General features: G+C 34.3%; 1 protein-coding gene across 37 annotated transcripts in view; it reads left to right on the top strand.

Moving 5' to 3' along the window:
- RIMS2 (regulating synaptic membrane exocytosis 2) overlaps window positions 1-13,303 on the top strand; it is a 466,824-nt gene that overhangs the window by 314,634 nt on the left and 138,887 nt on the right. The window contains exons 18-19 of one of the 37 annotated variants that reach the window (XM_071803874.1): window positions 3,924-3,989; window positions 6,401-6,463. The exons of the other annotated variants lie outside the window; for them this stretch is intronic. Of the exons in view, the coding sequence (XP_071659975.1) occupies window positions 3,924-3,989; window positions 6,401-6,463 (129 nt within the window). The remainder of the gene's footprint in view (window positions 1-3,923; window positions 3,990-6,400; window positions 6,464-13,303) is intronic. 37 annotated transcript variants of the gene reach the window in all.

Here is a 13,303-nt window from a genome sequence, read left to right as displayed (position 1 = left end):
TCCAATAGATAAAACCAGAGTGTGATACCTTTTTCACAGTCTCAGCTGCAGGCCAATATATCTTAATTTTTAAAAGTAGTTCTGCAAAATTCCCCAAAGTTCCAGCTGAGTTTTGTCCTAGTGTTTTGTTCTGTTGCTGACATTGCTTGCTTTTCACGTTGTTTTGTCCTCATTTCATCTTTGTGTTGCTTTTCGTTGTACTCACCCTTTATGTTTTGGCAGCCAGGATCACCCAATGTATCCTCTGTTTTGTGAAGATGCAATCAGATTACTTCGCTCCCGTAAGATGTGCCGTACCTATTCTGAGGGTGCTTACTATGATCATGAGAGGTATAATTCATGTGGAGCATATTGTTATCTCTGCCACTTATACTTGGGCAGTACTGTGTTTGGTTTCCAAACTGCAAATGGGATCTGTGTTTAAAGTGATCAACACAGACAGTGAACATTTTTTATAATAATCTGTGAGTATGTATGTGTCTAAAATTGACTACTCAGGGCTATGGTAAATCCCAAGAGAAGCTGAACAGCTTTACAGAAGACAGTTGATAAATTAGGTTACATGGATATTATGTGTAAGTGTCTTTGTATAACACTTATATTACTGGAATTTTCCAAGGGCTTATAATACTTATTATTCTCTTTGAAATAATGAGGAAAAGCTTATCTACTTCAAAGTATACAGAAATAGTCTTTCTGAAACCTCATATGTTTCTTAAGTGAAAAACAGAGTGAAAACTAAAGGTATAAACCTATTTTGTATAGTGCTTATTCTGTAATTTATGAGTACTTGTATACATTCACAATACCTGTACATGATTGCAGAATATCAGAGTTCCTATTCATGTATGAAATATATGGCAGAGAGAAGTTAAGTCCATAATAATTTCTATGAAATAATTGTGCTTGAAACACACTGGCTTTTAAGAAGTGTAGTAAAGACATCCTTGTGTACTACTGTGATTATGACATTTTCAGAAAATATTGCAAAACAGGAGAAAGTCTATATGGTTGTGTGTGAATAGAAGTAAGGATATAAATCTGATAAACTGTGAGCAAATACAAAGAACATGGTGGCTTCAGATCACAAATGTTGGAATGACTATTGCTCTGCAAGACAGACGGTGTAAAATTTTCCACAGTAGGAACTAAAGAATTCTTGATATATTAAGTTCATGGCTGCCTTCTGGATATGAGTTCCTGAGAAGTTCTTTAAGGTTTGCTTTGGATTCAGATCATATATAACCATAGTTTTACTAAGTGTAAAACTACTTTTGTGTGCAGAAACAAAATAGAATCTGAAACTTCTATAGTATCATAGGAGTATTCCTTCCAAAGAGATATTGCTTTTTAGAAATTCTCCAAAGCTATAATATAATAGACATTATAATCTTTAGAACTCGGTTAAACATTTGTTTTCAAAAGATGCTGTTCTACATGAAAACTGATATAAAGAAAGTGTGTAAATAAGTTCAGTCTGCAGGTAGACCTTTAGTAAGGACAGGAATGTTTCATTTGTTTTCTGAAAATATGTGATGAAATGTGCTCATAGTTCAGTAGTTAATTTTTGTATACTGTTTTTTGCCTTAGTTATATACTCACATGTGCATTAGTTTATCTGAACCCATTTCACATTGCTGGCTGTATCTGTGACTGTTCAGATATTGCAGAAAGTTGGAACTATTTATCAAATTGCCTTAGTTTGAGGATCTTGACTTGCAAATGTAATCTTTGCTTCTACAGAGATTAATTTCTCAAAAATAAAGTAAAATAAATTAAAATACATGGCAAAAGTGACAGTACTGCATAAAGATGAAAAAGCTGGAATTTAAGCAGTGAGATGAAGTAAATATTTTCCAAGCCAGTTCCTCCGGGGGTCAGAAAGGAAAATCTGACATGAAGTGGAATATCTCTAGCTCAGTTTTAGAGCAGTATCTTGAGATTCCTTGGATCTAGAAACTAATCCTGGATTTTCCGGTCCTCTTGAATGCAGGCTGCCTGCAGGTAAAATTAGTGTTCAAGTTGCTTGAGTCACCTTACCAAATATGAACTACTCTGAGTACCTCAAAGCCACTATAGTTTTTCCTAGTTTGTTACTCTTTTTGCCTTTCTATATTCTGGCAGCAATTCTCTGTGTATTTAAAGACCATTTAAAGCATAATCTTTATCCAGTTCCTCCTTATCCATTGAAAAACAAGAAGTCATTTCCTCTTCCTTATTTTACTTTGTTGGAAATATGTGAAAAACTACTATTAAAACAATATTTCCTCATTATCTTTACACATTTTCCCAGTTTAATGCTTACCCTAAATTACATTATTTCTGTAGGTCAAAGTGTCAGTCCCATCTTCTGAGTTCCATCTACTTAATCAATGTCTTGTTGATATCAAGCAGCCACCTCTCTACCTGTCTTTCACTTTATTAAGCATGTGAAATAAGTTTCCAGTTTCCATTATTCATCAAAATAGCAAATATTGTTCTGCAGAGTCCAGCATTCAGGGAAGAGTTATCTGGGACTTTGTATCGTATGTCACTGTGAATCCACCAGTGTGGGTGTCCTGTGGACAAATATGTCATACAGGTACATCAGTAAAAATTACTTACCTTTGTTATTATTCATGGCTCCTTTCATTGCTTATCTTGTAGGTATTCACAGCCAGCTCATTATCTCTTGTGGTCTCTTCTAGTAGTCTTTATCCTTTTTTTTTTTTCTTTTTCTTTTTCCCCACAGACTAACTTCTTCATTGTCTCTAACCTTTTTTTGCTGAAATTTGTATCAGCTACTGCTTATCAGATTTGATAGTCTTTAGTTCATTAGTTCTAGGACACATTAACATTATCAAAACCCTTAATTTCTGAGTTCATTCTTAGGCTATGGCACTAGTCATTTTATCTTTGTGATAGTTTTTTTAGAAGAAGTCCAACTGTTTCCCTCCCAACAGAAGTGGAGGCTACTTGACAAGATACTCCGGCGTATGCCTGAGGCAGACAACAGGCACATGTGCAGCTTCAGTGACTTCAGTGCCCTTTGGACCCTGCTCTTTCTCAAGACCATCCTGCTGCTCAGTAACCCCAGCCAGTTTTCCTTGATTCTTTAATGTGATAATCACCACGGTAGCACTACTCAGATTGAACATATATAAGACATTATGGCTGGACATGTAGAGCTTTACTTATGCTTTTATTTATATGCCCCAGTTCACAATTCTACTGAGTTATACAGATTACTTCATAATTTCACCTTCATCCATTTTAAATTGGCTGACATACTCATGATCTCAATGACAGAGCAATTTTCTCAAGATTTTTATCCCGATTAGTTTTAAAATTAAAATATTAGTAGTGTCTCCGAAATAAAAATCTGCTGAAAACATCACTGAACGAAGTTCTTTCTCAACTTACCTTTCTCAGAGCTCAGCTTCGTCACTGAGGACACCACCGTATGTGCTATTTTCATTTAGCCTGTGAAGTTAGTGTTTAGAAGGCAATAAAAGCTGGATGAAAGGTTTATTTCAGGCAGAATTTCTGTTGCTTCACTTGAGGAAACAAACTTTTGGTTCCATTTTGTTTTCTGGCTTCCGTTTTACCACTCAGACATTTTCTAACATCCATATGCTCTTTTTGGTGAAATTTCTCAGTTGCTCAAATACAGTTTTCCTATTGATGTAATTTTTCACTCTTATGAAATATGTTTGTATTGGTCAAGTGTTCTTAATATATTGTTAATTATTTCTGAATATAATTTAAAAGTAGAAGTGTAAAATGACATATATATGAAAATATATGTTCAGGAGATACTGCTGAACTGTAGATAGATGTAATCTATGTTCATCACTATGTTGTTAGTACAGTGAGGTAAAACATCATGAAAGAAGCACCCTTTAAAATGTCTGAAATATCTGTGCTGTTTATTCCATATTCAGGAGGACTAGGCAGGAGAGAAGAGTGCCTAATACATATTATGACGACACAACCTATACTCCTGAAAGGTATTTTCATTTATATAGTAAAAATAGATAAAGTTGAGTAATACATTCTTTCTGAAGCGTAGTCTAAAATTTTTAATTGGCCTAGACTAATTATATTTTAATTTACAGTGCACTTTATGGAGTATTTCTCTAAATACGAAACAACTGATCTCCATAGTTTTAAGTACCTCATTTTCTTTTAGCTCTTCATTAACTTGACATTGAATTATTTTTAAGCATAATTTTTGAAAATTTTTTATTCATTAGATGTGGGAGGAAAACTGAATAGAACAGAGGAGAGCTAGGTACAATTGAAAGTCTTTTCCCCACTTAACTGCAGCATATTACTAATGACTAACCTTTTCAGTCACTAGGAGTGATTACAGGACAATTTAGAATCCTTAATTTCATTCTTTAATACCCTGAATCATTTAAGAAGCTCCTCAGCTTTTGACATGTTACTGCCCGTATTGGCTTAAAAATCACTAAAAGAATGCCTTCAAATTGATTTTGGGTGCTTGCTGTGCTGGTACCAAAAGTACTACTGTTCCTCCTAAATTTTGGTATGCAAATGGTGCATTGCAGTGAACATCGTATAACTAAAATCTGACACATAATCTAAAAACTTTTGGAGTGTCTCTGGAAATAGTTGTTTCATAAGAACATTTCATGTTTAAAGAGCTAGGCAAGGTCCAGAAAGAAGCAATTTGATGTTCTTCTCCTTTTGCACAATTAGATCTTTTATTTTCCTCTGTTCATTTTTGAGTCAGTATCTGATTTTTGTCTACAGTACAGGAGCAGGAAAGCAGAGAATATTTTCTAACTAATGGCAAGAAATTTTCTTTTCATTTCCTTACTATGAATAGATACAGTCATTAAAAAAAATAAAGTGCACTGAAATTTTAAAGCTGTGTTTATATATTTATGGTGTCTGTAACACAATACTTTTATAGAAGAATCTTATCTAAAATAATGGCCAACTTAAGAGACTGGCTTCAGTTTTAAGGATGCGAATGATCAGGGCAAGTGTAAAGATATATCTGTCATTTTCAAACTTTATTCTAATTTTGGTTAAACAAAATTTAAATCTAATTTAAAATTAGATTAAACTTAAGTAACTTTCATCCAGTCATTTGTCTGTCTACATGCAAAAAAATTGCCATTCCCCATGCCATCCAGTTTGATACAGAAGAAACAAGAGCAGATGAGTGACATTAACATATACTGCACTCCATACAGTCTTCCCTCAGCCTAATGATGATGAGATGTGGGGTCGTTTAGTTTGTAACCATATTGCAAAATTTCAGATTTGGAAATCTGAGAATTTTGGAAAATACGGAGTTATGCAAAAAATGCTTTATGCATCCTGCCATAATTCCTGAGAACAGATTGATGAAAACCCTTCAAGCCATTAAAAAGTTAATTCTGCAGACCTTGGCTAGGATTTTCAGTACAGACAAGGGAAGATTTGAAGTCAAGTTGATAATAAGATGGTCCCTTGATCTTTTCTGAAAATCCCTGCTTTGCTTCTCACTCACTGTCATGCGGAAATAGTTGAGTAGTGAAGCTATTGCAGTTCCAAGGCTTTACCCATGCAGGATCCTGAAAATCTGAAACTGTAGAGATCCTGTTGAAATCCCTTAACCAAATTTTAGATGATTTGCATGGACTCTTAACATATTGGAGTAATAGCACAGAAAGAGTTTATCCCCTGGTTTCTGGAATGAAAACAGATTTTTTTGTCTATTTATTTTCTCCATGGTTCTACTTAAGATAAAATATTTCTACATCTATGTTGTCTTCAGCTGATTTACTGTAATGATGCTGCAGGTGTTTAGGTAGCCCATGTTCAGTATGTGGAAGAAAAATATAGGTATAAAATGTAACTAGTTTTCATTATTTGATCTGAGATGAGTTTTCTTCTGCATCTTAAATACCTCTAAAAACTAACCACCCTATCAAACAGAAAAATAAATTTTGAGAAGTTAGATACTTGAAGTTAAAAGCAGTATTTTAAAAAAGTGCTACTTAGAGTATTATTTTTGTTAATACTATATCTATCTCCACAATTATTTTTAAATTATTCCACAAACTCAATAACAATTGAAAATATGAAGACTTTGTATAAGTCAAGGTAAGGGAACAGTTAGTCTTTATGGAACTGAAATTTATGACTAGACTGCTGAGAAGAATAAAGGTGAAATGTAGTAAGAATTATATAAGGAAAAAATAAACAGAAATTGCTTGGGTTTCAATTTAAAAAGATAGGATTTTCTTCATACCTAAGAGAAAGAACAAAATTTACAAAAAGATTTGGACACACTTGAAAAGCTTTAAATTTTATTGAGAAGCGGTTGTGTCATATGAATTAGAGTTTTATTAGTAATACATGTTTTTTTATAACACTTCTTTATTTTAACTGCATTGTAAAGGTGGTACAATGGTGCAAGTTCATGGGCAGATCATGTAGTCAATGGTTCAGCTGAAAACTATGGGTAAGTAAAGAGTGTAGTGTTACAGATACAGCTAAAATGTATTTCTAATCTTTATCATAAGAGTTCATTTTTAACTGTGCCAAAGTTATTCCTAATAAGTGTGTTTTTCTTTATGCCTATCTTTCTTGGCTCAGAACGGAGGCTAATTTATGTGCTTCTCTTTTTTCCACGATTAAGATGTTTTATTTAGTCACAAATAGAAAAAGAACATTAGTTTGAACTATTTTTAAAATGTGTTCTCGCTGTTCAGGGCCACTTTAATGAAAAAAGGCTTTTGACTGATAATATCGGCCTGCATTCACAGACACAGAATGTGTGTTTGAGATCTAATACCTTTTAGTTTTAGAAGAAATCCCAGTTCTAACTGTCTAATCTATCTTCCTGTGTGATAGATGCATAACCCATGCAAGGTGCTGTGTCCCTTACAGTCCTCAGTTCTTCCCAGCTGCACTTGTCTCCTGATCAAGGGAGCACATGGATTTTCTTTGCTGTTAGTTCTTTGACTTTGCTGCTTCTCCCTCATTTTCTTCTTGAGCTTGCAACATTTTGCTTCTTTATTTTTGCTTATTTCTTTTATTAATGTGCACAAAGCTTGCTTCTTTCTGCCCTTCCCTATCTTTTAAGTAGGAACTGGACTATGCCAGTGGAATATTTTATCTAACCAAAACAAATATATGGTGTGGGTCCAAAATGCTGGTAAATCCTGAAGTTCTTAAGTGAAACTCCTGCAGAGTTACCAGGAACTTTTCTTTGATGAAGACCAAGAGTCTCTCAAAAACATTTGTTGTGAAATTATACAAAATAATATTATAGTTTGGTTTCTCAAATGCTATAATTTTCTCTATACAAATACTTACTAACATGTAAATTATGTGTTAATATTGAATTAATTACTTTTTAGTAAATTAATTACTGAAGATACTTTGAATTTTGTGTTTCTCTTTATTCTTTTGTGGTGACACAAGTCAATAGATCTCTCTGGAGAAATAGTTCTGTATCTAAAACAGATCACTGGAAGGCTATTAGCCTACACTCAGCTGAATATAACAAATCATATGAAATCTTATTATATGTTGAAAATAGAAGATAGATATGTATATATAAGGGATTAGTCACAGTTCACCTGCAGTCCTAGCGCCATTTAGATAAAATTGTGATTCATATTTGTCGTGTATATGTTGACTAATACAGGAATTCTGTTTAAGAAAGTCCAAGACTGAAGGAGAACATAAGTGACTTTCTCAACTTGAAACTAAAAATATCTGGTAAAAAAAGTAATCCTTCAAGTTTCTCTCTTCTCTAGAGAGAAGAGGTTTGTAAGGGTCATTTTCTCACCATGAGTGCAGCCACAGAGACTTACTTGAGACCATATTTCTTCCCTATCTTTTTAAGCCAGTGGGCCACTGCTTGCTGGCTCTTCAATTTTAGGTGTTTGAAGTATATACTTAATTTGTGCTTATGGCAAAGGCCATGCATATCGGTTCTTCTGGGAAGGTGCACAAGCATGCTGAAAGTGGAGAGCATTTGAAGAAGGCTGGAAAGTGCTTAGAGTAAACAAAACTTCTGTGTTTGCTTTTGATGGTCCATTAAATAGTTCTTCTTTACTTGACTTGTCTTATATTTAGTACTGTATAGATGCTAATGTATGCAAATAAATGAGGGGGAAAAAATACTGTAATTTGAAAAAGAATCTTATTTGTTAGTAGTCTCTGTCCCCATTTAAATTTTGCTCCATAAAACTGTGGAATAAGAAATAAAATATAAGAATATTTGTTGTGAACCAATATGACTCTTAGGTAGACTGCAAGGCATAGAACATGCTTTAAAAGAATGAAAGCTACTTAAATGGGTCAGAGTCTGTTCAGATCAATGGATTTATATAATGCTTTTAACAGAAACATTATGCTATTTTTCTCATTTGTAATATAAGAGCTGAATGGATAATAAAGTCTCACATAACTGCTTATCTTGAAATGTTCTGATTGCAATCCTGGCTTCCTCAAGAGGCAGAACTCTTCTTGACTTCAGTGAAGTCAGAATTACAGTTCTGTTGCCAAAAGTTAAGAAGACAGAAAAATATGTATTTGCAGTATTAAACCATTTGTGATATTAGTGGTCTTTTAAAAGGTTATTGAAAAAAAAGAGGCCAACTAAATACAATGTGCCATTGTGCAAATAAAGTTTTATTTAAGATCTGAGGAAAAAAATAACACACCCACCAAACAACAAACAATGAAAAACAACACAAAACCACCAAGAGCCAAATACTTTTCAAATTTTGAATTCAGTTGTGCACTATACAAGGCCATATTTAAGTACATGCTTAATTTTGAGCCTACAACTAATCTACTTGATTAACCTGTAATTTAAGTGCTCAGTTGAAATGCATTTGAACATTGGTGCCCTACTAGGAAATGCTTCTCTCTCATTGCTTCTCTCTCAAGATTCTCTATGCATTGTCTTATTTACCACTTACTCTTCAGTCATGAAATAATACATGCTGATTAAAACATTTGGATAATCCTGTCATTGCTCATCCATTATGATACAACATTCAAGTTGAGTGGGTGAAATGTTGTATTCTAAAATGGGAAAAAAAGTTTAATAAAACTATAATATAAAACCGAAACACTTCTACTTTGGAATATTTCTAATATTTTTATTGGAATTTATATTATTATTATGGAGTGAGCTGCAGCACTATATTGGGTTATAAAATTGAGCTGGGGGAGAGGAATTCAACTCTCTCTGAGAATTTTGAGTTCCCAGCTTTAGAGTGCTAATCAGTGAGTCATCACATGAAGATATTTGTTCCTGCAGTGTGATTCTTTAATATATGTCAATTGAGAGTCTGTGTTAAAGAAGGTGAAAGTTGGAAGTAGTTGGCAAAATACTGTAAAAGGCAACTGACTATATAGGTGAAAATGTGTCATATTTACCAGAAACAATAATTTAAAAACAAACACATAACATATAACACTATAGCAAAAATCTACTAAAATCTCTCAGACTTTTAAATTAGTTGTGAAGAAATGCCTCCAAACATTTCATATTGTAGGCACAAAATAAAAATGTTAATAAATGTTAATATGATAAAGTTAGTGCAAGCTAAATAAATTGGTAGGACATAAGGCAACATATATGTTGTTTGCATTCATTGGTTCACCTCTCTGTAAGGAAATGGTAGCCTGGAGTAAAATACCTTTGAGTAAAATACTGAAAACTGGTTCTTAAACTAGCTAAAGTTAACTAATTAATAGAAATTATTATTATTAGCTGTGTTTGCTTTCATTTGAATGCAGTTACAAATAGATCTGTGACAACTGGCAGTGTTAACTGGAAGTTAAGAAGCCTCTTTCTTAAAAGTATTCAGCACTTCTTTTGGTTCAATGTTAAAATCTTCTATGAAGAAGAAATTGCTTACCTACTTCTACTATTTTCCCTTCAAATGTACAAGTTGCTTTTCTGTTCCTATAAAATGCACAAAATTAATTTGGTCTGATTTTATAGGTAAAAAAGATATGAAATATTTCAGCACATTATTTCAGCCTTAATTTTTTCAGGATCAAGACTGCTTGCTGGTTTTATTGATATTTGATTGTAATAGCTAGCATAAACCTCTGACTGCATCCATTGAATCATAAACTAATTTGGATTGGAGGGAACCTTGAAGAAACAATCCAGTCTACTTAAAGTAGGGCTTGGCTACTCTGTAATTAAACAATACAATCTATTGATGATGAAACATATTTTGGAGACTAAATCTCTCCAGACATAGCTATATGTGCATTCTTGAGGTACTTTTATAATTGTATCATGCTATCATGTGTTAGCATGATTAGAAATGCCTGGAACAGAATCACCACAGTGACTGCAATGCCCTGTACACGTACCTGAGCGGGCTGTCAGCACCAGAGTTGCTGTAGCTGTAGCAGCTGCTCGTGGCTGTGCAGAGCACAGTGTGGCTGTGCAGAGCACGGCGTGCCCGGGAGCACGGCCGAGCTCACTGCTTCCTCTGCTCAGCTGAGTCAGCTGGTAGAAAAGTAGTTCAGATCCTGGAGTGTTACAGCTTAGTGATGCCTGTGGCTGTCACGTAGATATACCTGCAGTTATCACATACACCATGGCGTAATGTGCATGTGCGTAGAACATATGAGTGTGTGCGTGTGTAAAGATATATATACTACGTATATCTAAAGCAAGATAGAATAATACTGCAGCAAATATATCTTGCTTTGCTTCCTGTTTTTGTTTATTTTGCAAGAGTACCTAAGAGCATTGCATTTCTGACTTTTGTTATAGGAACACATAATATTATATAAGTGTTTTTATAGGTATAGATGATGAGTAGTTTGGTGAGATAGCCAGTCACCAGTTTTTCTAGATATTTGGCAGCATACTGCTCCTTCCCATTTTCCATTACAACACTTATGACTCAAATATAAGTTTGCTTGGTACTAGAAATCTCAGTTGTTTGTAGACATGCTTATCTATGTTATGCTAACAGATCTTGTGTCTGTGACTAAACAGCAAAGTTCCTATAGCTAGTAGAAGAATAACATGTCCAAGGATTGAAATCCAGCAGCCATCCACAGACACTGACAGGTATTACCATTGTGTATTAGCTGGAGTTTGAAATGATGATCTTTAGAAAACATGTCACTGCATTTTTCTTGTTCTGTGCTCGCTGTTTCTAGATGACCAAAAAAAAAAAAAAAAACCAACCAAAAAAGCACTAGGAGCTGAATTGTAATGTACTGTAATTCTACAGCAATTCCATTTTCATTTCTTCAGTTTCTTGTTACAAGAACAACCAAGTAGTAAAATTGTGATTGCTCTGATCTCATAACTTGTTTTTTCAGTCTTGCACACAGTAAAAGAATTTAATATATGGGCTATCAAATAACGTGCTTTCAGTTATTTTTGGGGAAAAAATAAGTTTTACTTGTATTGTAAGCTGTTATGATTGCTTACTGTTGAAAAATGTTCAACTTTTATAAGGCTTTCTTAACATAAGGAAAAATAAATCAAAGTATAGATGAAAAAATGTATTTATTTATTGAAAATCCTCCTATTTGTTAAGAAAAGTAACAAATCTGAAAACTTAAAAATTGGAAATGGTTATTTTCTGCATTGGAAGAGTCAGCTTTTGACATTACTAGAATATGAATATAGAACAATGCAGATAAATCAGTAGTTAAAACAAAATGTAGCATCTTTGGTTAGATATTGTAGTTACTAGAGTTCACAGTGGTACCTAAATAGTATGGGATTCTAATTCTAATTTTTGATGGGTTTGGAATACAAAATTAAGTTGTGATTACTCACAGAGCTTTCTCTGTGGTGGCTTAGAGAAAGCTCATACAGTTTCAGAGTGATAGGTGTGTTTGGTTAAGAAGGAAGCACTTAGTGCTCTGTTTTTAACTCAATGTAGGGAAAGTTATGCTCACACATCTCACAAACGTTGACAAGGGAATGGGCTTCCTACCATGCATATTTGCCTTCGCAAAAGCAGAAGGATGATATTAAAGGCAGTAGTAAATGGAGGTCACTATCTGACATTTCATTGACTGTATTTTTTATAACAAAGTCTGTTAGCAAACAGCTCTCGCATACATTAAAACATTATGTGTATGCTGATTACTTAGACTATATTTCCCTCTTTAAAAATCAGTAATTCATATGATATGAACTATAATAAGAATAGAGGAAACTTTCGTTGAGATAACTTGGGAGCATAAGCCCTCAAGAATTTTATCTAAAAAGTTACGAACTTCTGGTTTTAGTTCATTGATGTGTTTTAAAAACTCTCTCTCCACGCTTATGTCTGGATTGTGACATTCATGCACAGTTGTATACTGTGGTAGCTGAGGACCTTCACTGTCTAAACATGATATTGAAGTGATATTTTTTTATTAGAAGGGATGGTTCCTTTCTGAAGACCTGATTCATATAGCACATCTGTTTACTGTTAAAAGAACAAAATTACGTGAGGACAATGAACAGGCCTGTTTCACTCCAGACAGTAAAACTGTCTGTTGACTTGTTCTTTATATGCATGTGATCTAAACCCACACAGTGAAGCTATCAAGTGGACAACTGTCTGTATTCTTATATAGCCCTCCATTTGCTACTCGTGGTACTGAGGGGTTTGCAGCATGTAGCCTGTAACTTGAGGGTAACAACTCAGGCTGTCAACTTAGTCTTCAAATCCTTCAATCTACAAAAGCAACAGTGATGCCAAAGCGAAAACCAAAGGTTCACTTCCATATCCAGGTTCTCCTTCACTTCTGGGAACTCCTCGTTGTTTTTCCAGTTGAAGTAAATGCCAGCTGCAGATTGAGGCAAACTGAATATTTATAGTGACTACTGAATACATAAATTTCGGAGGCCTTTATCTATTAGCATAGCGGTTAGCTATAGTAGCTCCATGATGCTCTGTGGAATACAAAACCTGCCCACTGAGCAGGTCCTAACAGTAAAAATGCCTCCTTGCCTTCTAATACAGGCAATGGGTCAGGTCCCTAACAACCAAAAAAAACCTTTTTATACAACACCTAAAGCGAATGAGGCTTTAGGAATAACAAGTGAAAGAGGCTTAACTTCTCATGAAGTGTTTATGTGTGACATTTGGTTGCTACTCGCGCTACTTCTTCCATGTGTCCCAGATGTTGTTGGAAGGAGAGAGAAATAGAAAATGTACTTCTTGCCATATGGCCCAGTCCCTGCTGCTGTGTGCTCCAGCAGTCCCACTCACTGGCAGGAGAAGGCTTATTCTAGCTCTCTCTGTGTGAAAGACCCAAAGAAGAAAGTCTCTGGGCGCCACTAATTTTCTTAAAC

Source organism: Patagioenas fasciata, chromosome 2, assembly GCF_037038585.1.
Source record: "Patagioenas fasciata isolate bPatFas1 chromosome 2, bPatFas1.hap1, whole genome shotgun sequence".
In the NCBI taxonomy this organism is placed as follows: Eukaryota; Metazoa; Chordata; class Aves; order Columbiformes; family Columbidae; genus Patagioenas; species Patagioenas fasciata.
This window is presented reverse-complemented; position numbering and strand designations above follow the sequence as displayed.